The sequence below is a fragment of the Podarcis erhardii genome (genome assembly GCF_964252035.2).
Source record: "Podarcis erhardii genome assembly, chromosome: 11".
NCBI lineage: Eukaryota > Metazoa > Chordata > Lepidosauria > Squamata > Lacertidae > Podarcis > Podarcis erhardii.
The window spans coordinates 47,077,033-47,103,697 of NC_138501.1; the positions used below are offsets into that span (position 1 = coordinate 47,077,033).

The following is a 26,665-nucleotide window of genomic DNA, read 5'->3' on the forward strand; positions in this document are numbered from 1 at the left end:
AATAGGTACCACTCCGGTGGGAAGGCAAACAGCATTTCCGTGCGCTGCTTTGGTTCGCCAGAAGCGGCTTAGTCATGCTGGCCACATGACCCGGAAGCTGTATGCCGGCTTCCTCAGCCAATAAAGTGAGATGAGCGCCGCAACCCCAGAGTCGGTCACGACTGGACCCTTTACCTTTTTAACTGAGGAAGCATCCCAGAGACGAAGAAAGGTAGCAAGGATTCCGACTCACCCAGTGCTTTCAACTCTTTATTGGCATTTCAGCAATTCTAAATCTCAAGCTTTGAACAAGCTTCTTGGTTCATACCATTTGCCCTCTGCTTTGCTATAAAATGCAGATCAAGCTGAACAGGTAGAAACCCCAAAACCATGTGGGTGGGAATCGCACTCGTAGGATGTATAGCTTCATACCTTTGCAGAAAGATGAAAATTATAGATATTGTATTTTACGGATGCAAATGAAACCCACTTTCTCCAACAATAATGAATGAGGGTAGGAAGAAAGAGGAGAAAAGAAACAGCTTTGCCATGTAAAACTCTAAACGATTCTGTTTTGCGGCACAGTCCTGAGGAGCGGGGTAAGGGGGAGCCCCCCACCGCAAGCCTCAAACACCCTGACAGCACCTCAGCAGATGGCGTAACGGACCAGGCGTGAGCCACGGATCTCTCGCAGTCTCTGGCAATGTCGCAAAATGGTCAGGATGCTGTGGAAACGCTTGTCTGCCTTGAGCTGTGTAAATTCTTCTACGTCGGCCTCCACGATGAAGAACTGGCCTGCAGAGACACAATTCGTGTTTCATCCTGGTAGAGAGTACTTTGCCTTTCGTTTAATTCCAGTCCCACTTTTCCTTGGATTGGTTTTACTTTTTTTAAAAAAAAAAAAGTACGGTTGTTCCCACTCAGAGATGGAGGGTGAGTAAGAAATCTTTAAAATATGTACAGTAGTACTTTGGAAGTCAAACAGCTTAGTTCCTGAACATTGCAAACCCGGAAGTCAAACTATTTTTGGAAGCTGAACGTCCGATGGGGCTTCCACAGCTTCCGATTGGCTGAAGGAGCTTCCTGCAGCCAATCAAAAGCCGCACTTTGGTCGGCAGTTCGAATCCCCGCAATGGGGTGAGCTCCCATTGCTCAGTCCCCGCTCCTGCCAACCTAGCAGTTCGAAAGCACGTCAAAGTGCAAGTAGATAAATAGGTACCGCTCAGGCGGGAAAGTAAATGGCGTTTCCGTGTACTGCTCTGGTTCGCCAGAAGCGACTTAGTCATACTGGCCACATGACCCGGAAGCTGTACACCGGCTCCCTTGGCCAATAAAGCAAGATGAGCGCCGCAACCCGAGTCGTCCGTGACTGGACCTAATGGTCAGGGGTCCCTTTATGCATACAAGCAGGATGGGCCCACCCAGCTGTCAATCATCTGACATGACACCAGGTTGACTGACAGGTGGCAGCGGGGCTGAACGCTCCACTCACTAGTAGATGAGCAAATCCTGGGTTTGCTTCACCAGCAGTTATCTCAGGCAACTTGCTGGCAAAGCAGTAACTGGCAGGAATGAACCCCATTCCATTGCTGATGTCACCAATCACTTGATCAACAGGTGGGTGTGGTTTAGGGAAGAAATGGTCTTACAGGCCAACATGGACCCCCAATGAGCCAAGATTGGCCTGTCAGCCCACTCCTACACTGACTGGCAGCAGCTCTTGAGGGTTTCAGGCAAGAGTCCTTTTCCCAGACCTACGTGGAGGCCAGGGACTGAACCTATGGTTCAAACACATACTCAGGAGTGAAAGCTACCTTTTGTATTCTTCGTTTCTTCTTCCTTGAATCTGAAGAAGAGGTTCCTCACAGCGCCGGACATTGTCTTAGGGGACTGGCGCATGATCTTATACTTGCTAACCACGGCCTTGTTGATTTCCTGAAGGACTGCATTGACTTGGTTGTACGTCAGGCGGCCTCGCATGTACCTGTGGGGAAGGAAGGAAACAGGTTCCCCTTACACGGCGCAGCACGAAACAAGCAGAATTATGCCCAAACTTGCAGAGTCCCCACCTTTCTCAGGGCAAATTCGTAATGGGAGATCACACGTTCGCCTACGAAACCCACGTTATCAAAAATGCAAGCACAAACACCTGCAGCAATGGTCAGGTGTGAAGCTGCAAGGCTGCTTCACCTGGATCAGTGGCAAAGGGAAGGTTGCGCCTCTGCCTGAAGCAGCATTTAGTAATATTTTGGCATGCTGAAGGGGGGGGGGAAACATTGCTTAAAACTCTATAGTCATTGTTAGACCCCTCTAAGACCCAAAAGATATGTGAACACAGCTCTGTATTAGCGGACAGCACACCTGCAGTAGAAAAGCTTTCACCCAAGAAGTATGCATGAGCTTAGCTCTGCCCCACACCTGGGTACATTCCCCCTCTTCTTCCAGGTACACCCCTCCCCAAGGCAGATGATCCTACAAGCGTTTCCAAGATTAAGTCTCTTGTGTGATTCAGTTTCAGGAACGCTGGAAGCTGCCCAAGTGAGACGAATGGGTCCACCTAGCCTAGTTCTGTCTACACTGATTGACAGCAGCTCTGCAGGGTTTGGGGCAGGGGTCTCTCCCAGGCCTACCTGGAAATCCTGGAAGCCAAGCTCTCAGCACGTTTTTAAAAATACAGTCCCCAGGATTCTTTGAGGGAAGCCAATAGTGTTTAAAGTGGTATGACACTGCTTCTAAAGCGATAGTGCAGACGGGGCCTTGATCTCTTGACTGGTCACCGGTCTAAGTGTGACTTGCCCCATGCTCAAGACCCCCCAAAACAGATGTCCAAGATGCATGTGCATCCATCTATAGGCAAAGCCACAGTAACACAGAAAGCAGCTTGCCCTAGAACCAGAAAGTCCATTCCTGTGTCCCATAGAATCAAGTCACGTGCAAAGTACATTAAACCAGACCTCCATATTATTTTGCTCTCCCTTCCCCATGTTCTCCTTTCCCAGCTCTGGAATTTAATCAAAAGGAGATTGGCCGGCAGCTGCCTGAAGAAAACTCAAGGTGGGGGAACCTCACATTTCAGGCATTGCTAAAGTAGAAGGACAGCAAGCTAATAGATGAGAAAAGCTCCACCCACCCACGCAGAAGGGGGAGAAAGGGCAAAAACTTGTGAGTTGATATATGAGAACGCGAGAGACCAAGACATGCCTACGGCAAGGAAGAGAAAGCACACATGTACTCAGGCTAAAAGAAGTGGGAGAAGATGAAAAATAGAGATTATTGAAAAAGCAGGTGCTAAAAACTTTAAGAGGGAGGTGATATATTCTGTGCAGTTTAGCAGGGTATATTAAGCTCTTGATTCCGGCTGGAAACATGGAGGTCTAACACATAATAAGGACAGTAAAAATGGATGTGTGTTAAATAGCTAATAAGGTCCAAGTTTTAACAGAGTCCTGTAAACACAATATTGCTCTCCAGGGAATTGTACACAGGACAGGAGAGCGAGATTTGCCTCATCGTACCTGCTCAAAAGAGAAAGCCATACAACAAAAGAACAAACGCAGATTCTCTCTCTTGGAAGCACATTAGAAATATGAAGAGGGTGGGAAAATTCTGGGCGGCAGAAAGGGGGTTCTTCCCCATTTAGGCCTTTGGGTAGGGAAAGCAAATCGTTCTTCAAGACATACACAAATAGGACACCTTGGCTCAGTTTTTCACTTCTCCTCAAAACAGTGAATTGTCATTGAGTCTTCCATGCACCCCTGGGCTTAGAAGGCATTCTGAACAGGGCTAAGTTCAAGAAGGGCCATTGAAATGTTACTCCATAGGGGTAAGCCAAGGTTAGATTACTGCAACACATTATACATGGGCTGCCTCTGAAGACGGCTTGGAAACTTCAGCTGGTGCAGAATTCGGCAGCCAGGTTGCTTACGGAGGCAAGATGGTTTGAGCATAAAACGCCAATTCCACTGGCTGCTAATTACCGTATTTTTCGCTCTATAGGGCGCACCGGCCCATAGGGCGCACCTAGGTTTTTTGGGGGGGAAATAAAGAGAGGGGGGAAATTGACCTGCTCCGACCATAATGCGCTGAAGATGGATATGACACTATTGCCAACCGGCTCCTTTAGATGGAAGATGAATGATAGCTTGTTTAGAGATCAGGAGATTGTCAAGAAGGCCCAAAAAACTTTGAAGGATTATTTTGAAATAAATATGAACACTACGGTGGAAAAAAGAACTATCTGGGACGCAAGCAAAGCTGTGATGAGGGGGTTCTTGATACAACAGAACACTGTAAAGAAAAGAACACAAAATGAAAGGAAAGATAAGATTTTGCAGAAAATTAAAGAATTGGAGAAGAAATTAAGATCAAACCCGAAGTCACAGCCGATTCTGAGAGAAATTAAACTATATCAAGCCCAATATTCTAAATTGATAAACCAAGAAATAGAATGGAAGATTAAATTAATGAAACAAAAAACTTTTGAATCGGCAAACAAATGTGGAAAACTGCTAGCTTGGCAGTTGAAGAAGAGACAGAAATTAAATACAGTTACAAACCTAGAAATTGAAGGAAGAAATATCCAGAACCCCATGGAAATTAGAAAGTGCTTCCAGAGATACTTTAAAAAATTATACACTCAAGGGCCGCAAGATGAGGTTGAGATTAAACAATTTCTGGAAAGAAATGGATTAACAAAGTTGTCACAAAAAAACAGATTAATCCTGAACAACAAAATAACACAACAAGAGATTGAACAAGCTATTCAGAACATGCAACTGGGCAAATCTCCAGGGCCAGACGGTTTGACCTCCAAGTATTACAAGACATTAAAAGACTATCTGACCCAACCAATGATGGAGGTCTGTAATGAAATTATGGAAGGGAAGAAGGCGCCGGAATCGTGGAAGGAAGCCTTTATCACATTGATACCAAAATCTGAAGCTGAAAAGACACAACTCAAAAACTATCGTCCCATCTCCCTTTTGAATGTGGATTACAAAATATTTGCAGACATTTTGGCAAGTAGATTCAAAAGAGTGCTTAATGAAGTAATTCATAAAGACCAGGCAGGCTTTCTCCCAGGTAGACATATGTTTGCAAATACTAGGAACATTATTGACGTTTTGGAACTTTTGCAAACAGACATAAATACAAAAGCAGTGTTAATTTTCATAGATGCGGAGAAGGCCTTTGACAATATTTCTTGGAAATTTATGAAGGGAAATTTGAATGAAATGGGAGTGGGACGGGGGTTTGAGAATGGGATTGACGCAATATATTCAGAACAAAAGGCCAAACTGATAGTTAACAATGTGGTTACAGAAGAGTTCAAAATTGAAAAAGGAACACGACAAGGCTGCCCGATTTCCCCTTTGTTATTTATTTCGGTTCTGGAGGTGCTCTTGAACTTGATCAGAGGGGACCGGTTGGTGGAAGGGATTCAGGTCGGAGCGAAACAATATAAATTGAAAGCTTTTGCAGATGACCTAGTTTTGACCCTGCAGGAGCCAGAGTCTAGTACGAAAAGAGTATTACAATTGATACAGGATTTTGGTCGGGTGGCGGGATTTAAATTAAACAAACAGAAAACTAAAGTGTTGGGGAAAAATTTGACAGATATAGAGTCGGAACGGTTTCAGAGAGAAACAGAACTAACTATGGTTAAAAAAGTAAAATACCTAGGGGTAAACATAACAGTAAAAAACCTGAGCCTATTTAAGGATAATTATGAAAAATGTTGGTCTGAAATTAAGAGAGACTTGGATAGTTGGACAAAATTGAAGCTTTCTTTGTTAGGCCGAATTGCTGCTATTAAGATGAATGTATTGCCAAAAATGTTGTTTTTGTTTCAAACATTACAGATTGTGGACAAAACGGAGTGCTTCCGGAAGTGGCAGAAAGATATATCTAAATTTGTCTGGCAGGGCAAAAAGCCCAGAATTAAGTTTAAGATATTAACAGATGCGAAAGAAAGAGGTGGCTTTGCCCTGCCAGACTTAAAGTTGTACTATGAAGCCGCAGCTTTCTGCTGGCTAAAAGATTGGCTACTTCTCGAAGACACTGACGTGCTGGATTTGGAAGGTTTTAACAATGCTTTTGGTTGGCATGCATACTTATGGTATGACAAAGTTAAGATCAATAAGGCCTTTAAGAACCATATTGTCAGGAAAGCACTGTTCAATGTCTGGACGAAATATAAAGACTTATTGGAAAACAAAACTCCAAGGTGGCTCTCACCTCTGGAGGCTAAGGCCCGAAAAAGACCCAATATGGAGGCCAAATGGCCAAAATATTGGGAATTATTAGAAAAAGATGGAGACAATTGGAAATTGCAGAGTTTGGAGAAAATGAAGGATAAGGTGCGAGACTGGTTACATTATGCTCAGATTAAAGAAGTTTTTAAAAATGACAAAAAGTTAGGGTTCCAGGTGGAGAAATCGAAGTTAGAAACAGAATTGTTAGAACCCAAAACCAAGGTACTATCTAGAATGTATAACTTGCTGCTAAAATGGAACACACAAGACGAAATGGTTAAATCGGCTATGATAAAATGGGCACAGGATATTGGGCATAACATTATGTTTGAGGACTGGGAAAGGTTGTGGACCACTGGGTTGAACTTCACTGCATGCAATGCTCTGAAGGAAAATGTTATGAAAATGATATATAGATGGTACATGACCCCAGTTAAACTTGCCAAAATATACCATTCGTCTGACAATAAATGTTGGAAATGTAAAGAAAATGAAGGAACATTCTTCCACCTCTGGTGGACATGCCCTAAGGTGAAGGCCTTCTGGGAAATGATATACAATGAGCTGAAAAAGGTATTTAAGTATACCTTCACTAAGAAACCAGAGGCCTTCCTTCTGGGTATTGTCGGCCAGAAGGTGTTAAAGAAGGATCGAACATTTTTCATGTATGCAACAACGGCAGCAAGGATTCTCATCGCAAAAAATTGGAAAACTCAAGATTTACCCACACTGGAAGAGTGGCAGATGCAGCTGATGGACTATATGCAACTGGCCGAGATGACTGGCAGAATCCGAGATCTGGGAGAAGAAAAGATGGAGGAAGACTGGGAGAAATTCAAGATGTATCTACAAAAACATTGTAATTTGTTTGAATGTTAAGAAGGATGCTAGATTATAAAAAACTGGCCACCACTAAACTAGATTTAAATTTGATGATAAGTGAGACTAAAGAAAATATAAAAATTTTATTGGAAAAAGTGTTAAATCATATTGGAATGTGTGGACATGAGATTGTAAACAAGTTGATAATTTGTTTGGAAAAATTTTTTTTTTTAATGATGTAAATGGGAGAGGGGGACGTGAGGGAGTCCAAAGAAGTGAAGAATTTGTTGTTATAAAAGTAAGATTGTTTTATGTGTGCATTTATATTTTAAAAAAAACCTTAATAAATATTTATAAAAAAAAAAAAAATAAAGAGAGGGGGGAAATTATTTCCCCCACCCAGGCATGGAGCTTCCCCCGATCCCAGCCCCCAGAACAGGCTGCTATCCACAAGCCTTCGAAGTGTGGCGGGCACTCCCACTGCGCTCAGGCGGCTTGCGGATAGCTTCCTGAAGCATGGAGAGCAAGAGGGGTCGGTGCGCACCGACCCCTCTCGCTCTCCAGGCTTCAGTGAAAGCCTGCATTCGCTCCATAGGACACACACACATTTCCCCTTCATTTTTGGAGGGGGAAAAGTGCGTCATATAGAGCAAAAAATACGGTAGTTTCCGGGCCCAGTTCAAAGTGCTGGTTTTGACCTACAAAGCCTTAAGCGGCTCAGGACTGCAATACCTCAAGGACCGCCTCTCCCCATATAAACTGAGCTGGACCCCTACTACCATCAACCAAGGCCCTCCTTCGTGTGGCTTCTCCACGTGAGATCTGGGAGGTGGCGACACGGGAACGGGCCTTTTCTGCGTTGCCTCCTTGCCTGTGAAATGCTCTCCCTAGGGAGGCTTGCCTGGCGCCTTCATTACATATCTTTAGACAAAAACACTCCTATTCTCCCAGGCCTTTGGCTAATGAAACATCTATGGCCTTTTAAATTGGGGGGTGGGTGGGTTTATTGTTTTCATCTGTTACTATGTGTGTATTCTTTTGCTTTTATACACCGTCCTGTGATCCTTGGATAAAAAGGGCTGTATTAAATAAATAAATAAATAAATAAATAAATAAATAAATATAACTTTTTAAAAAATCCTCCAATGGAGGGGCTGTGCTACTCTTACACTTTTACCCAGGCCATGCATCCACAGCAGTGAACAGAGGAAGAATGACTGCTGGTAAGAGCACAGAAAGAAAAAACACCATGCGCACCTTCAGCAGCAAAACTGGACGCCTTCATCTGCCCCAGCTGCAACAAAACATGTCTCTCCTATATTGGTCTCTACAGCCACAGCAGGCGCTGTAACTCTCCAAGTTTGACTTCACCTCCAAAGGCATACTCTTCCATTGTCTCCCGAGACAGCCAGATGACAACATACCATCAACAAGGACAATATAGATAGATACACACACACACACACACACACACACACACAAACCCTCCCTAATTTTTCAGATTGTAATTGTATTTAAATGGTTTTAATACTGTCTTCTTTATATTGTTGTAAGCTGCCCTGGGAGCACATGGTAAAGCATGGGTAAGGAATCCAATAATACATAAGTCTGCAGACCCACTTCTCATACCCATAAATGGTATGAGGCATGTCAACAGTGGTGGGCTCAAGCGGCCTTTCAACCCCCGTTCATGTGTTCTTTGAATGTGCAGTGATGGGGGGCTTCCTAAACCCCACCCCCCAAAGATAGACAGAAATGGAGGGAAGGGAATGCCAGGAAGCCTGGAATGGCCACGGCAAATTGCAACGGCAATCGTGGGAGACATGAAGGCACCTAACGCTCCACTGTCCTTGACTTGGCTGCACCAGAAGAAACGAGGATGATTCCTGCTAAATGAAAAGAGAAGAGGGCAGTGGGGTTGGGGGGGAGGCAGAAGGAGCAGCGCTTTCTGAAAAGGGAGCCGTGATTAATTCTGTCTCATTAATTGCCTCGTCCTGATGAGTCAGACGCCGCCATGCAATTTGTTCATTACACAGAGGACCCCGGAGCTCGACTGCATTAACTTTTCATTCAGCTCGGTATTACGCCAAAGAAGATGCGGAATAAATTAGGGCCGCTTTTGTGAGAAGCATCTGCTCAGGTTGCAAAACCAAGAGCCACCAGACAGAAAGCCAAACACAAAAAGGAGTTTGGCTGCCGATTACGTTGCATATAGTCATAAAATTGTAGATCCACCCAGTGGATCATCTATTCCAACCTCCTGCAAAGCAGGAATATGCAGCTGTGCCACACAGGGATCAAACCTGTGACATTGGTGATATCAGCACCATACATATATGTAACAAATTTGTGATTTTCCGATTTTTTTTAAAATTATTTTTTTACACAAACTTGTAATCCACTTATGGATCGCTGCTCCCTTTGTCCTGAGGAGGCAAGGGTGGTTAAGATTTTCTCCCCTGTAGTGCTGAAGCTTCCTTGGAAGAGCGATGCTCCGTGCTTTGCCCAGATCCCATGGAAAAGCAACGTCTGTGGGCACAGACTTTCTGTCTCTTGGGAGATGGGCAGATCCAAGGGACCGGGTTGGGGGGGGGGGGAGAATGACCAGCGGATGGGGTGCTCCTTCAGAAACACAAATGTGCCCACAGGCCTGAAGAGGTTGGCAACTGCTACTCTCTGGCAGGTAAAAAAGGTAAAGGGACCCCTGACCATTAGGCCCAGTCATGGCCGACTCTGGGATTGTGGCACTCATCTCGCTTTACTGGCTGAGGAAGCCGGCGTACAGCTTCTGGGCCATGTGGCCAGCATGACTAAGCCGCTTCTGGCGAACTAGAGCAGCACACGGAAACGCCGTTTACCTTCCCGCCAGAGCGGTACCTATTTATCTACTTGCACTTTGACGTGCTTTTGAACTGCTAGGTTGGCAGGAGCAGGGACCGAGCAACGGGAGCTCACCCCATCGCGGGGAATCGAACCGCCGACCTTCTGATCGGCGAGTCCTAGGCTCTGTGGTTTAACCCACAGCGCCACCCGTGTCCCTTTTTCTCTGGCAGGTAAAACTTGGCTACTCTTTTCTCCGGTTAAGGGTGGGGACTGCTTACTTACGCAGGAATGCTTTCAAACTCCTCTTCCGTTAACAAGGCTGCTTGTTTGATGCATCTGGGCTCTTTTGCTGGCTTCTTCCCACCGGCAACCTCAGCATCTTTGCACTGTGCTTCATCCTTCACCGTGATGCCCTGGGTGCTACAGAGGAAGTGGGAGGGAGAGCCGACAACGGAAAGCTTATCACGCAGGAAGCTACAAGCACCCTTGACAAGTTTCCTCTCTTTGCCACTTCAGATAAGTTATAGTTCATCTACCCTGACGGAGGCGGCAGATACAACAAGGCGCCCTGCTTCCTTTCCTCCTGCCAATTTTTCATGGCAGAGCTGTTCAAGACGTGATTTTTTTGAGAGAGAGATGGGGAGGGGGAAATACAGAATAAAGTGCCAGTGGCCTAAGAAAACATTAAAATGAACAACAGAAAGCTGAACCAGGGATAGCACCCATCTGATTCAGATGCCACAACAAAATAATGGTTTTTGGCTGCCAACCCGAGTCCAGAGGGCACGTAGTGGCACTTGGCAGAGTGCTGGGAAAACTCCCTTAACCATGGTTAGCTCAGCAAGATTTGATGCTTAACCGTGGTTTAGATCAGGGTGCCTTGCAGATGTGGCTAGACTGCAAGTCCCCAGCCAGCAAGCTGGGTGGCATCCATCTGTCTCAAAAGACAATGGCATGCGCCTCCGTGGGTGAAGTCGAACCCACAGAATCGCAGCGTCTGCTGTGGCTGTAGACACCGGTAACTTATAACTGCTGCCTCCTGCATCGTTTTTGCTGCATTAGCAGCACCAAAGTGACCTCCCCGGGGAGCAAGCCTGGGCAGTGCATAGGGAGGTCCTGGGCTGCCCAGGTGGCAAGACCGGCCTCGCTGGTGTGGTTCAAAGGAAAGAGGAGCAATGAGTTGGCTGCACATCTTTGTGTCCATGCCCTAACATAATAAACCCTACCCTCAGGTGTTCATCTCGAGAATTTCTATTTTGAAGTCAAGGAACTGCACAAATGGTATGAATGAAGAAAAGTCATGTTCTCATGCCTAGGTCTAAGATATACTCTGGGATGGTTTGGGTATATTGATATTTGCAAAAGTAAGAGGCTATTCATCTAGCAATCCTTTTTACTACTAATACATTAAGTCACATTAAAAACCAGTTCAACCAATAGGAACATCATTTTGATATCATACTTTATTTCTGAACACATCAATCGTTTTTCAGATGGGTTATAATCTCTTCGGTTTCACAAAATCTCCAATAAACTGTATTTTACCCCAGACCTTATTCGGTATGTAACAAAAGCAGAGAGGCTGCTTTTCAACAAAGCTGTTCTGCCCTCATCTACCTTCTCTAATTATATTTGTGATTTTAATCATATATGTATGTCACATCCCAAATCCTTAACTAGTCTCTGAGTGATGGAGGATTTTTCCTTTCCTGTTTCTAACTGCTTTGGGGGCTGCTGTCAAGTGTATCTCATAAAATGTCTGCTTCAACCATTAATACTGAACATCGCTGGAAGGGCACACGGCTGAATCCCAAAGTATTGCTGGCCTCTGCATAAAGAACTGCAAAACCTGCCTTGGCAGCAGGAAACCTACCTGCTTGGGATTCCTCCGGGCAGGTGAATAGGCATGTTTTCCTCAAGATGCTGAGCTTCATTGTAGTACGTCTCAATCGTTTCCTGGAGCTCCTGGAGTTTGATGGGTGTCAAGAGGAACAGGTTTGGGTTTTTTTGCTTTTATGAAAAGGGAACCCTGACCCCTCATGAGCCTCAATTACAGTCATATCTCGGATTACAGATGCTTCAGGTTGCGTTTTTTTGGGTTGCGGACCGCCGAAACCCGGAAGTACCGGAACGGGTTACTTCCGGGTTTCGGCAGTCGCACATGCACAGAAGCGCTAAATTGTGCTTTGCGCATAAGCGCCGAATCACAACCCGTGTGTGCACAGACGCAAGCATCCTGCATGGATCACGTTCCCAACCCGAGCATCCACTGTATTAGGGTTCTCACTATTTTTAATGATTTAAATATTTTTGCATGTTATTAAAACTTGTTTGTAAAATATCAGACTGGTCACGCAGCTTTAATGAATATGGTAATGCAGGTCATTAAACAAAGAGGGGAAATGAAATCCCTGTGAGGTTGGGTTCAACAAGCAAAAGATGTATAACACGAGCTGGACCACAGATCGAAAAACTTTGCATCTTTCAAGCAACCCCCCCTCCAAGGGAACGCCTCACCATGGCAACAGATTTTGTAAGCATCTATCTTTTCGGCTACCACTGCATCAACACTGAGCAGCAAATAATCCTGTCAGGATCTGTCATCCTGGAAAAATGTCTAAACACAGCCTCATGAGAAATCCCCTTTCTCGGATCCTTATACAGCAGGCGATACAAAATCTAGGGTTCGCTGTCCCCTGAGGTATTCTGCTTTCATATGCACCACCTCAGATTTGAGAGAACACCAAGAATCTTCCGCGGTTATCAGTATTCCAACGGCACAGTTCGGAAACACGATCTTATGGAGGGCTAAGGCCAAGTTTAGTGAAATATCCCTGCAACTCGTGCTTTAAATTAATTTAACCATGCCGTAATTGAAAGACTCTGAATGATTCCCATATGCCTTTTGAGTGGTTCTGGAGTGGATTCTCTCTCTGATTAGCTCTTTTTGCAGCCTCAAATTCAAAAGCAAGCTTTGTAAAGAAAGCGCGTACAAGGGAAGATAAATCCTCATATCATTTCAGCCTGCTGTGCTTGCATGTATCAACCCACGCATAGGGTTGATGTACCCAGCGCTAAGAGGAAAGCTTCACCTGGAGGTGGGAAACTATTTTCCGCCTGGGGGGCCATATTCCTATTAGGGCAACCTTCCAAGGGCCATGTGCCAGCAGTGGGCGGGACCAGAGGAAAATGCGGGCGGAGCCACACATGTAAATTTTACCTTTTAAGCCTAGTTTCTACGTGCTCCTCTATCCGCCACCCAGGCAAGCAAGAATTCCAGCCAGGGAAGAGGATCTGGGGTGCAAAGCAGAGCCCGTGAGGGAGAGTGTGGCAATCACACAGGGTCCCTGGATGTTTGATGGTCTATTGATCCCTGTGCCACCACTGTGTTCGCTTCCCCGCTGCCACCAACCTGTTACTCTCGGCTACACACTGAGTCCAGACAATTGTTAAAATTAAATCAAATAAACAAGTTTATTTTATAAGCATTAACAAGTATGGTTTCTCAGTTAATTTTCTTGTCAGTTTCTTATCCTTAGTTCCTTTACTGGCCTATACCTTCCTAATACCTTCTGACGGATTATCTCAACTTAACAGTTTCTCTCACATCAGACTAGCCCAACCCACAGATTTATCCTCCCTCTCTCTTCTCTCACTCCAGACTGACTTCTTAACAACTCTAACTCCTCCCCTTGGATTCCTATACGTTAGTCATTTTACAATTAGTTAACCCTTTCCTTATGAACCCAGTATGATGTCACACACCTGATGTCACACAAACGCTACAGAGAGTTTCAAGGGATGTGGAGGGCCATATCTGGCCCTCACATCATGGTGTTCAGTTCACCATTAGGTAGGCCTAATTTGATAAAAAGATCCTGAATTACCTCAATAATATTTAATGTTCAAAGCACCACGCTTCAGTCATAAAGCTTTCTGGGCACATCCTTTGGCACAGGAATGTTTTAAAGACTACAGATGCAGACCTAGAAACGGCTTTGTTGGCTGCACACATTTTTAACACAGAATACCATCCACTTTTAAAAAAATAAAAAATGAAACTACCCACTTACTAAAAAAATAAATAACATTGGAAATCCATCCATGGGCCACTTGGTTGTTTAGATCTCCTGTGAACCACAGCCTGTTTTTCCAGTGCCTGATTCCAGTTAGCTGGGGCAGCCCAAGCCCTCCCCAGTTTTATTTTTAAACAAATGTGAAGAAAGCATGTTTTTCTTAGACAAAGAGAGAAAACACAACTGACAGCACACAACAGCATCTCTTTGCAGGGCAAGTGCCTATCAGACCATTCAAGTTGATCGTATCTGATGGGCTATGAAGGAAATGAAAAATGGATGCTCACACCTGCCATTCTAGCATTTTAAGCAACATTTTAAACTGCTGCAAGCCACCCTGGGATTTCAAGGTGAAGGGCAGGTTATAAAATAAAAATATAATAATAAATGAACAGGCACCAGGATTTTACGAACAATCCCCTGCCTCCCTGGTAGTATAAGATGCTTATCAGTTCAGTGGGTGGAGTGGAAGCATTCCTTGCTTCAGCTGCACCAAGCGGCTTGCACTGAAAACCGCTGCTAAAATGAAGGAGAAAACCCTCATTTTGGGGCAGCAGTTTCGGTGCAAACCACTTGGCACTATGGGAGCAGCAAAGCCCTGTGTGCTATGGTTCCCAAGCACCCACAATAAACCAGGTGTTAGATGAAGAAGAGGAGTTTGGATTTGATAACCCGCTTTATCACTACCCTAAGGAGTCTCAAAGCGGCTACCAATCTCATTTCCCTTCCTCCCCCACAACAAACACTCTGTGAGGTGAGTGGGGCTGAGAGGCTTCACAGAAGTGTGACTGGCCCAAGGTCACCCAGCAGCTGCATGTGGAGGAGCGGAGACGCAAACCCAGTTCCCCAGATTACGAGACTACTGCTCTTAACCACACCACACTGGCTCTGCTTGGGAAGCTTTGTGCAACAGACTTTGACAGGTGGGTTGGCCCAGCCACCTGCCAAGGTTTGCCTGTAGAGGTGCGGCCAGAAAAAGATACCCCACCCCTGGTCTGCAGTGACTGACAGCGACGCTTCAAGATTACAGGCAGGGAACATATCCTAGGCCCACCTAGAGACACCAGGATTTGAACCTGGGACAGATGCTCTGCCATGAGCCATGTCCCTGAAGCTACTGTGTTTCAGGAAGGGGGCCTTTTGCTCTCCACAGGTGCCCAGGGCCTTCAAAGAGCCAGCTCCTCAGTGCTGTTCACCGAGTCCTTGTATGATCTTCCTCACACATCACCTTACGTACTCCCCTCCCAAAGCTCAACAGGTTTCCCCACCTTGTTGGGGATAATTCAGACTGAAACTCCCAGGTGTGAAAAAAGGTTATTTATGTATAACTACCGCAGCCCATGTTTCGTTAGCCCAGAGATGGAAAACAAGCAAGGTTCCCGTCTAAAGAAGAATGGCAAGCTGACGGAATACGCGCAGCTTGCAGACCTAACATATAGAATAAGAGAACAAGAAGAACATACGTTTAGAGAAGATTGTAAAATGTTTATTGAATATATGGGGGGGGATTGTGTACACTTGAAAACGTTGGCAGCGTTAAGATAAATTCAACAGTGATGGATGTAATAATGAAAAACTGAATGGTTTAGTTTATGTAAAGTATGCAGGGATTTAAGATATTCAAAATGAACCATGGAAAAAGAAGAATGGAAGTCTTTGGTATTTTATGGATGTTTAAATGAGTATTTTAAATTGTAAAACAGAACTATTGTGTGTGTGTGTGTGTGTAGGTAGGTAGGTAGGTGTGTAGGTAGATAGATAGATATAGATATGTATGTATATGTACATATACATACATATATATATATATGACAAGTTTTCCCACCTTGTTTATGCAAACTAATTTACACAAGCATGGAAACATCTCAAATAAGCACCAGTGGATCCTCATTTACAATGCTGGAGAGATGCCCCCATTTAAACAAAAGTCCCCTTCGAGCATTGATTACCTTGAGTTGACTCTGCTGGTTCTCCTGATGGTTGACTTCTGTCTCCAGTTTATTGAGGATATTGTTTAAAAGCGATACCTCATGAATTATCTTGCTAAGCACTGTCTTCAAAGATGGTTCCTGGTCTGACAAGTAAGGAAGGCAAGTCATTGACATGGAAAGAGAGGAACTTCCCACAGGAAAATTCATTGTAGGTTAAATACATACTTCTCTTTCCACTTGTCACCACCAGAAATTCCCTTCGTTCCTGCTCTGTCATCTTCTAAAATTCCACACCACGACAACTACCCTTCTCTCAGGAGGTTGTGGGCTCTCCTTCCTTGGAGGTTTTTAAGCAGAGGTTGGATGCTTTAGCTGAGATTCCTGCCTTGCAGGGGGGTTAGACCGGATGACCCCTGGGGTCCCTTCCAACTCTACAATACTATGATTCCCAAGAGTATGAGTCTCAAGAAGGACACTGACAAACTGGAACGTGTCCAGAGGAGGGCAACCAAAATGGTCAAAGGCCTGGAAACGATGCCTTATGAGGAATGGCTAAGGGAGCTGGGCATGTTTAGCCTGGAGAAGAGGAGGTTAAGGGGTGATATGATAGCCATGTTCAAATATATAAAAGGATGTCACATAGAGGAGGGAGAAAGGTTGTTTTCTGCTGCTCCAGAGAAGCAGACACGGAGCAATGGATCCAAACTAAAAGAAAGAAGATTCCACCTAAACATTAGGAAGAACTTCCTGACAGTAAGAGCTGTTCGACAGTGGAATTTGCTGCCAAGGAGTGTGGTGGAGTCTCCTTCTTTGGAGGTCTTTAAGCAGAGGCTTGACAACCATATGTCAGGAGTGCTCTGAAGGTGTTTCCTGCTTGGCAGGGGGTTGGACTCGATGGCCCTTGTGATCTCTTCCAACTCTATGATTCTGTGATTCTATGAGTACCCCAATCTCGCTTCAGCCTCTGGCAAATACATCCACAAGTCACTTCTTATTGCCAGTTTAATCCGTTTACATACAGCATTTTCCTTAAAAACATTGTGCTCAAAGTGGTTCGCAAAAAAGAAATAGCGTAAACATGACACCGGTAAAGCAACCACAATAAAATCAAAAAATCCCTACAATTTAAAAGCTAAGAATTAAATAATTAACACCTTATTTAAAGTTTAGCAAATAATTAAGCGGGCATAAGGCCTACCAATAGGAGGTCAGTTCAGAATAGCCATAAAAACCTAAGAAGAGCCCTTCTGAATCAGGTCGGAGGCCTCATCTGTTACAGTGGCCAGCCAGATGTCTGCATAGGGCCTTCAAATTCCAAAGCTGCACCAAAGCACTAGTGCCTAGTAGAAACCCTGTTTATATATATCCTTTCTGCTGAAAGCATCAAACTGGTACAGTGGTGCCTCGCAAGACGAAAATAATCCGTTCCGCGAGTCTCTTCGTCTAGCGGTTTTTTCATCTTGCGAAGCATCCCTATTAGCGGATTAGCTCTATTAGCGGCTATTAGCGGCTTAGAAAAAGGGGGGGAAAGGGAAAAAACTCGCAAGACTTGCAAGACATTTTCGTCTTGCGAAGCAAGCCCATAGGGAAATTCGTCTTGCGAAGCGCCTTGAAAAACGGAAAACCCTTTCGTCTAGTGGGTTTTTTGTCTTGCAAGGCATTCGTCTTGCGGGGCACCACTGTATGCAACCTTATGGCTACGACATCCTACAAAATGAAGTGGAGGACAGCCTTGCTGTGGAGAAGATCGCACCCAGCAACACAGTTCCTTTTTCCTCCTTAAAAAAAAAGACGATGACGACCCAAAAAAAGCCACAAATTGCCTGGCTAAATGTGCACTCCAGCAGCACAGGAGACAGGCAGGCACAGCAGCGATCAAGGGCACAACCTCTATTGTTAAAGGCTTTGAGACACAGCTGCATGTTTTTCTTCCTTTTGTATCTTGCTAAGAAAGAGCATAGGACACAGAAGACATGCTTGTAAAACCGAACATCTGGATTGGTGAGAACTCCTGCACAGCGTAAGAGGAAAGAGCCACAGATGAAAAACTGAGTTTGGAAAATGTTCTCAAAATTATGCAGGCATGTAACTGGCAAACCACATTCCATGTGTTTATTTTAAAAAAACAAAAAACTGTTCCAACCTAGAGGATGCCAGGTTTGAAAGACACTTAGTCCAGCTCAATAGGGTTATTATGTCTCTTACGTGCATCTCAAACTTTCATACATCTTTTGCTGAATCCATCTCACAAACTCAGCCCGTCAACACATATGCCCAGGAAACATTAAACCACCTTACCTATTTTTCTCAGCTGAAGTGACTTTTTGATATTTGAAATCTTTGTGTTCATGTGAGAACACAAGTCGTTAAAATCTGAAGTCAAATTATATTTTTCTGAAACAAACAAAAAAGAGTAATAGTTAATTCTAAAGGCCACCACAACTAGCAGCTTTTATTCGGGGGGGGGGGAGACAATTCTCCCCCTCCCTTTCTTGTAAGGTACACAACATTAAAGCAAATCAGCATGTATCAGAAACAACTTGACTGCATTCCCTAAATTAAAGCATTATAATACAGTGGTACCTTGGATTACAGACGCTTCAGGTTACAGACTCCGCTAACCCAGAAATAGTACCTTGGGTTAAGAACTTTACTTCAAGATGAGAACAGAAATCGCACAGCAGCGGCAGTGGGAGGCCCCATTAGCTAAAGTGGTACCTCACTTCAGGTTAAGAATGGACCTCCAGAACGAATTAAATTCTTAACCCTCTTAATGCCTTGCATGCAAAAGGTTGCCAAAATGAACCTCTGGCATCCCTTGGCAAGAACTGGGAAAGGCTCCCTGACTGAAAACCCAAAGGGCGGCTGCCAACCAGTGTGGGCTATATGAGCTAGGTGGGCTGACTTGGCATAAGGCAACTTATTCTGTTCACATTCTTGGTGAAGTTATTCAGTCTTCCCAGGTCTTCTTGGCTAGCAGGGCTGGCGGTAGACACCTGCTGCTGTCCTCCTTTTTAATATTGTTACTAGTACTGTCTACAGGAACAAGCAGATGATCCTTTGTCATACCCTTTTCAGCGCCTGCAAAGAACATTCCTGTTCAGACAAGCCTAACTCAGGTGCTTAGAAAAGTTGAGCGATTTAGCTCCTGCATGCTGTGAATTTGTCTCGATTTTGTTTTTTGCAATCGATTACGAGGGGTGGGTTGTTGTTGTTTCCAAACAAGCGCTAGATAATTTTTATCCCACCGTGGATCAAATCTACACTTCCAGGTGTCATAAGAAAGCTGCAGAGATAGTGTAGGATAGTGCGCACCCCAGATATGATCTCTTTCAGCTTCTGGCTTCTGGAAGAAGGTACAGGGTTATAAAGACTAGGACTAGCCGCCTGAGAAACAGTTTCTATCCAAATGCGATTTTGGTTTTAAACACAGTGTAAGGTGGTCTCTGTGGGAGTATATTGTATTTAATTATGGGGTATCAGAGTTTTTAGGGGCTAACTGGCTGGGATAGCAGGCTTGTTGGTTTTTGAATGTCTGGTGTAGATTTTTTCAATTTCGTTGTTCTGTACGGGACAATGACAATAAAGATTATCATGTTGTTGTTGTTTAGTTGTTTAGTCGTGTCCGACTCTTTGTGACCCCATGGACCAGACCACGCCAGGCACTCCTGTCTTCCGCTGCCTCCCGCAGTCGAGTCAAACTCATGCTGGTATCTTCGAGAACACTGTCCAACCACCTCGTCCTCTGTCGTCCCCTTCTCCTTGTGCCCTCCATCTTTCCCAACATCAGGGTCTTTTGCAGGGAGTCTTCTCTTCTCATGAGGTGGCCAAAGTCTTGGAGCCTCAGCTTCAGGATCTGTCCTTCCAGTGAGCACTCAGGGCTGATTTCCTTCAGAATGGAGAGGTTTGATCTTCTTGCAGTCCATGGGACTCTCAAGAGTCTCCTCCAGCACCAGAATTCAAAAGCATCAATTCTTCGGCGATCAGCCTTCTTTATGGTCCAGCTCTCACTTCCATACATCACTAAAAGATTATCGTATCGTATCCAAAATAAAGGAAAGCATGCGTTCATTTACAACAGGTCTCCGGGAAAGACCCATGTATTCTCCCCGTCCTATCCTGCACGCAAAGCAGTCCTACCACTGAGCGTCGACCCCTTTGCCCGCATTAAGCCGCTGCCTCACCGTCACTGAGCTCCAGAGGTGCCTCCTCCTTGCCCTCCATATCCAGGCCCGCAGCAGAGGCGAAGACCCTCCTTCCCGCAGCGCCGCTAGAGGCTCTCTGGATTCAAACCGCCCGCGCAATCAGCTGGACGCGCCACGCCTCTCGCGAGAACAAGTAAAATCTCGCGGGCAGGTGACGCTGGCGAATCAGGGGGGTAAAAAAACCTTTTTTCCGCCATAGAGCTTAAGGAAACAAGTAAGGCTAGAGCGACACATTAAGGAAGCTTACGGTAGAGGGACGCATTGTATAGAGATAAGAAAAGTGTAGAGTCGCACACGGTTCTGGTTGGCATGGGTATTTTTCTTTTTTAATTTAAACAACAATCCAGCTTCACAGGTGCTCTGCCACATAAAGACACATAACAGGAAAACGGTTATTGTTTAAATGGGCTTCAACCAGGGCGTTTTATGCCCGCCTTTAGTCATTTGCATGCTTTGTTGGAGAACTCGGCCGTTTAGCGACCCAGCGGCGTCTGCGAAAAACAAGCCTTAGAAAATCGAGGCGATTTTAATCCATTTTAGTATTTTAATTTTTTAAAGTAGGAATGCTTGGCTGCGCAACGTTGCTTTTCTATTAGTTTTGCTTTTCATTTGCGTTCGAATTATCTTAAAATAGGAGCCCGTTGCAGAGCCTCAGGAACTAAGTTTCAGTGAACTGGAGCTCGGAAAATAAGGGATAACCGTGTGAATGGCGTTTTCCTTTGTATAGGCTTACTATTATTTCTATCGCATCAAGAGTCTGGAACGGGTCACTGACGTCTCCAGCCCGGTTTCTGCCCCTGCTTCGACCTTTCATGCCTCTGCACCCATTTATTTGTTCTTAGGGCTGAGTTTGGAGGTGCGGGAGAGGGTTGCACATTGCGACTGTTGAAAAGACCTGAATTAATTCCCTATTATAGAAGCAATGGAGACTATATATATAATGAGTCAAAATCCATCAGGAAGTCCCATCTCAAATAACATTTGCTGTTCATCTACATGGTAAATCTATGGATTTCAGAGTGAGGTCCCTCTAACCATTGGCTAGTCTAACCTTAAACTAGCCTAAACCTTGTCTAAACCTTGTCTAAACTAGTCTAAACCTTGGCTAGTCTAACCTTAGTGTATCTGAAGAAGTGTGCATGCACACGAAAGCTCATACCAAGAACTGACTTAGTTGGTCTTTAAGGTGCTACTGGAAGGAATTTGTTTTGTTTTGACTATGGCAGACCAACACGGCTACCTATCTGTAACTTAAAATCCTTCCAACCATAGATTTAATGACAGAATACATAGAGATACAAGTTTTAGAGATAAGACCCATCTCGCATCTTTTTCTGCTGTAAGAATCGCACGACAGTACTTGTTGACAAGTGCTGACACGGGTCCTGAAAGATCTTCACTGGCTCCCAGTACATTTCCAAGCACAATTCAATGTGTTGGTGCTGACCTTTAAAGCCCTAAAGGGCCTCGGTCCTGTAGACCTGAAGGAGCATCTCCACCCCATCGTTCAGCCTGGACACTCAGGTCCAGCGCCGAGGGCCTTCTGGCAGTTCCCTCCCTGCGAGAAGTGAGGTTACAGGGAACCAGGCAGAGGGCCTTTTCAGTGGTGGCACCTGCCCTGTGGAACACCCACCCAGCAGATATCAAGGCAGTAAACAACTACAGTGGTACATCAGGTTAAGAACTTAATTTGGAGGTCCGTTCTTAACCTGAAACTGTTCTTAACCCACTTTAGCTAATGGGGCTTCTCGCTGCCACCACCACACAATTTCTGTCTCATCCTGAAGCAAAGTTCTTGTGCTGGTCCCGAGGGTTAACCGTGCAGCAAGGTCCAAGTCCAGTCCGAAGTCGAGGGTGCAGTATGGAGGCTGTCCATCAAGGCTGAAGCAGGGTCCAAGGCAGGGAGTCAGGTGAGAAGAGCAGGACAGGAACAGGCCACCAACAATGTTGCTCCCACAACCTGGGACTGGGGCTGGCTGGCTTTTATCTGCCCCAAGGCATAGGGCAGCCCCGGTCCACAGGTGACTCATCTCTCCTGGCCTGGAGACGAGCACTCCTCCTGCAGGAACTTAGTTCCCTCTGCCTTTGTAGGGTAACTCTGTAGGGTTATCGGACCCAGAAGCAACCTCAACTTCCCCTGAGGGGGCTGAGAGTGGAGAACCTGCAGGCAATGGGTCCTCCATCACCTCTGGAGCCAGAGCAGATTCAGCTGGTGTCTGCTCCTGAGGATCCAGCACAGGTGAGGACCCTTCAGGCTCAAGCCCCAGCTGGTTCTGGAGGTGGGGACTCCTGTGCAGGCTGAGATTCCTCAGGTTCAGCCTCTGAGTCTGAACCCCAGGCCATCACAGTTCTTAACCCGAGGTACTATTTCTGGGTTAGTGGAGTCTGTAACCCGACGCATCTGTAACCTGAAGCATCTGTAACCCAAGGTACCACTATATTTTACTTTTAAAAGACAACTGAAGGCGGCCCTGTGTATGGAAGTTTTGAATGTTTGATGCTGTATTGTTTTTAATATTCGGTTGGAAGCCGCCCAGAATGGCTGGGGAAACCCAGCCAGATGGGTGGGGTATAAATAATAAATTATTATTATTATTATTATTAAGTGCTAGACTCGCCCACAGAGAAATATTAGTCTTCATACAGAATCAATGGATAACAGCGACGTTCCATTTTCACCAGAAATGATGGTTGTGTGTCACTCTCATTGATTTTTCTAAGGTTACTTGTCCTGAGTTCTGGCGACGCGTGGCTAAGAACCGGAAGTGAAGGTGTGCGTCTTTAATGTATCTCTAGGGAGGAGTGCGCGCAGACCAACTCCATTGAAAGTACCCCCCATAAGGAATATAAGAGGAGGCGGAGCCAAAGATGTCAGAAGGGTCTAGCTCGATGTTTGCAGGTGCAATTTCTGAGTTATGTTTGAAGCCCTGACTAATCTCTTCTTGAGTGGCAATGGGGGGCAGCTGTTCACAGAAGAAATCTAGGAATTTATCCTTTGGAATCATTTAGCAGCACCGCACCCTGTTTCTCGCTCCCTCAACGTGGAAACATTTTTATGTGCTTTCGAAGTGACCCCATCTGGGGAAACGGCATAGAGAAAGGGGTCAACTGTGCTCTTGCCTCAGTGCCACAAATCCAGTCTAGATCAGAGTGATCTGCACTAGATATTTTAAACAGTATCTTGTTTTATTTGTGATTTGTGATTTTCAGTTATATACATTTCAATAGGTTTAGTCATTATAACATTTCAAAACTCTACTTCCTTCCTCTTTCTGAGGTTCCTTAAATTTATTTTTTACATTTCCTGCATATCTAAATTAACATGACTTATTCTTTTAGTCACCTACTTTAAATATACGCTCTTATGAAACTGCAGATTATTACAATGATCCTGCCAATGTCCTTATCTGTTTACTTTAAATTGACATTTAAAACAGTATCATGGACTTTCAAGTCATGGCTTTCTCTGCCCCTCCCCAAGCCTGGGAACTGTAGTTTAAGGGTGCTGATAAGATTTAGGCCCTCTCCCTTCAGAGAGCTACAGTTTCCAGAATCAACTGGGGAAAGGCATTGATTGCTAAACTGCTCTGAGAATTGTAGCTCTGCGAGGGGAAGTAGAGGGTCCTAACCCACCTCATGAACTGTTTGTCCCTAGCTGCAGATCATGGATAAGGAGAGAGATTAACCATAGTCCCAGCTGCATGTCAGGTCAAACCTTGGCTTAGCTGCCTGCCCCACAGTGCCATGCCAAAAGGACAGGGAAGGAACTAAGTATGTCCCCCTTCAGTCTCTCAGAGCTAACGCATTTGCATGGTTCTGGAAAACTATAATTTTGCTTAATGTGACAGGTGAAGCAGGTCTCTTGCTTCTCTCTTAATATGATTTCTCTCCCATCCAGCCATTTCATTCTCTTTAAAATAAAACATCATGTAATTAACCTTTATTTATTTATTTATTTATTTATTTGGGGTTAAAAAGGAACTTATTTATCTATAGTCCAAATATTCCTGAAGCCCTCAAGACACTAAAGCAAAGGTGTTTGGAAAAAGGAAGTGTCATTTTATTTTTCAACAGTACATATGATGCCTAAGTTGTTCCACTGTTCACAAAAGCGCAAAGGACGCTATATGTATTGAATAAAGCAAGTAAAATGATTCACAGCATAAATAAAGCCTGCACCATATCTTCACTATGATACACTTGCAAGTGGCTGTTCAAATCGTATTTGTTTGGAATGGTTTCTCAGCGCAGTCTCTAGAGATGTAGGATTCAGGTGTGTTCCAATCACTCCTAAAGTTAAGTAGCACAAAACGATTAACAAATTCCCACATTGAATTGCCGTGTGTACAGAGTTGCACCACCCAACATAACGCTCCCAGTCCAGCCAGGAGATTTCATATGCATTCTGGTGCTTTGAGAAATGGCATGGGATTTTTTCAGTGCAAACGTCAACAAGGCAAGTGACTAAGCATGGATCTCAGGATCGCACAGCCTTAATCCAGACACTGCCTAGTGTTATCAGGTTTTTTACTGCTGGTCACTTCATCTTGCGTGAAAAGCTGGTGTTGGTGTGAATTAGATTATCAAAGCTGACATCAGTAGCTGTTTAGTTGTGAGCACAACATGCAAAAGTTTCATCCCTCCATGCTTAAGAGTCTAGGGAATGGTGGTACCATGTTGACATTCACATCTGAAAGCTGATAGTCCCAGGTGAAATTTGCAGCTGTCCAAAAACTCCACCAGCAAATGGCAACACACAGCTAAAATCTATCTGTTATTTTGCAGTGCTCACGTTCAAAGAAGTGAGAGAAGATCCACAAGATTCCTCTCTGACTGTCTTTCGCTGCTGAATGCTGAAAACCTTCTCCTGCATTCAGAACACCCAGCAGGCAAGGGAAAATACACTGAGTCCTTTAATAGTTTGAAAAAATAATTTATGTTAATAAATCTAGCAAGCTTTGGGGAAGAGGGGAGAACCACATTCACCTGTGAAACGTCAGAATGGTACCTGCTGGGCTACCTTTTAAGGTTTAAGGCTTCATATGCTGTTCTAAGGAAAGGGAGTCACTTCAGTTCAACTATATCAGGTGTGGGGGACCTCTGCCCCTCCAGATGTTGGTGAACTACAACTGCATGGCCAATGGCCAGGGGTGATAATAACATAATTGAATAATAATTTATTATTTATACTCCAGCCATTCTGGGCGGCTTCTAGCAAAATATTAAAATACAATTAATTCATCAAATATTGAAAGCTTCCCTAAACAGGGCTGCCTTCAGATGTTTTCTGAAAGTCAGATAATTGTTATTTCTTTGACATCTGGCGGGAGGACATTCCACAGGGCATTGTAGTTCAGAAACACCTGGACACAAATTTCCTACACCTGAACTACATCAAAGATTCTCAAGCGGAATCACCAGTAGCTATTTGAAATCCAAGTCAGGTCACATTTAATAACAAGCTTTGAAAGGAATCTCCTTTCTGTTCACCGAGATAAGGATTCAGCATTTTACAAAAGCAGGCAAAACATTTTCTGCTCAGAGCATCTTTCCCAAGTCCATTTTATCTTGGAAGAGCACAACGAAGGGTCACTCTCCATCATCCGGTCAAGCGAATGTCCCCGACAAAGGATGGTAACCATTGTGCTGTTCTCTTTTGCAGGTCAGCACGCAGACACTAAGCATTCCAAAGAACTGAAACGAGAAGGTTGTTGTTAATATTTTAAATAGAACCAGCAATGTTCATGGCGCTTAAAGAGTTTGAAAGTTGAATCCCCACGCCACTGCCCGTATTAAGGCCTGCTTTTGTAATCTATTTAAACTTAAATGGATGAAATGATTTGGTGGCTGTAAGGAGATAAAGGTAAAGGGATCCCTGACCACTAGGTCCAGTCGTGGCCGACTCTGGGGTTGCGGCGCTCATCTCGCTTTATTGGCCAAGGGAGCCGGCGCTTGTCCGCAGACAGCTTCTGGGTCATGTGGCCAGCATGACTAAACCGCTTCTGGCCAACCAGAGCAGCGCACGAAAACGCCGTTTACCTTCCCGCCGGAGCAGTACCTATTTATCTACTTGCATTGTGTGCTTTCAAACTGCTAGGTTGGCAAGAGCAGGGACCAAACAACAGGAGCTCACCCCGTCACGGGGATTCGAACCACCGACCTTCTGATCGGCAAGTCCTAGGCTCTGTGGTTTAACCCACAGCGCCACCCACGTAAGGAAATAGTTGGGTGTATTTGGGGGTTATGTACGTGGATTAGTTTTGAGTTCCAGGAATGTGTAGATTTTGGAAATGGCATCATGGGAGGAATTCAACGTTGCGCTTTGTCAAGCATTTCAGCTCACCAGATGAAACAATTTCCCTTCTTCTCTGTGCCCCACATGTTGTTCTGGGGGTTCTGACCCCAACAGAGCCAATATTGGGGGCACAGGTGGGGGGTGGGGTAGAGAGGGTGGAAGCCCCATCGTGGAAGTGGAAGTCCTTGTGCAAGGCTTCCATGGATGGGACTCATTAGATGGGTAGCTCAGTTGGTAGAGCATGAGACTCTTAATTTTAAGGTCATGGGTTCAAGGTAAA

At 44.8% G+C, this 26,665-nt stretch overlaps 2 protein-coding genes across 2 annotated transcripts in view; both read right to left on the reverse strand.

The window, feature by feature from the left end:
• Positions 1 to 236: 236 nt before the first annotated feature.
• Positions 237 to 20,208, reverse strand: SKA1 (spindle and kinetochore associated complex subunit 1). Its single transcript, XM_081881674.1, has 7 exons — positions 20,070 to 20,208; positions 18,184 to 18,279; positions 15,904 to 16,028; positions 11,752 to 11,843; positions 10,161 to 10,298; positions 1,794 to 1,963; positions 237 to 774 (listed from the first exon to the last, which is right to left on the reverse strand). Exons 1-7 carry the CDS (start codon positions 20,107 to 20,109, stop codon positions 626 to 628), a joined length of 810 nt encoding a protein of 269 aa, XP_081737800.1. The 5' UTR covers positions 20,110 to 20,208; the 3' UTR covers positions 237 to 625.
• A 5,309-nt stretch (positions 20,209 to 25,517) lies between these two features.
• The window catches only part of LOC309352830 (tetraspanin-36-like), a 28,859-nt gene continuing 27,711 nt past the window's right edge, over positions 25,518 to 26,665 (reverse strand). Inside the window, exon 7 of the mRNA XM_081881688.1 lies at positions 25,518 to 25,784. Within this exon, the coding sequence (XP_081737814.1) occupies positions 25,698 to 25,784 (87 nt within the window). The 3' untranslated portion in view covers positions 25,518 to 25,697. The remainder of the gene's footprint in view (positions 25,785 to 26,665) is intronic.

What these genes read in the sequence shown, in the direction of transcription:
- SKA1 (XM_081881674.1), bottom strand. Translation starts at nt 20,109, where the DNA reads ATGGAGGGCAAGGAGGAGGCACCTCTGGAGCTCAGTGACG. An exon ending in ACCTCTGGAGCTCAGTGACG is followed by an intron (nt 18,280 to 20,069) that starts GTGAGGCAGCGG and finishes TGTTTGTTTCAG; the next exon opens with AAAAATATAATTTGACTTCA. An exon ending in ACCAGCAGAGTCAACTCAAG is followed by an intron (nt 11,844 to 15,903) that starts GTAATCAATGCT and finishes ATCAAACTCCAG; the next exon opens with GAGCTCCAGGAAACGATTGA.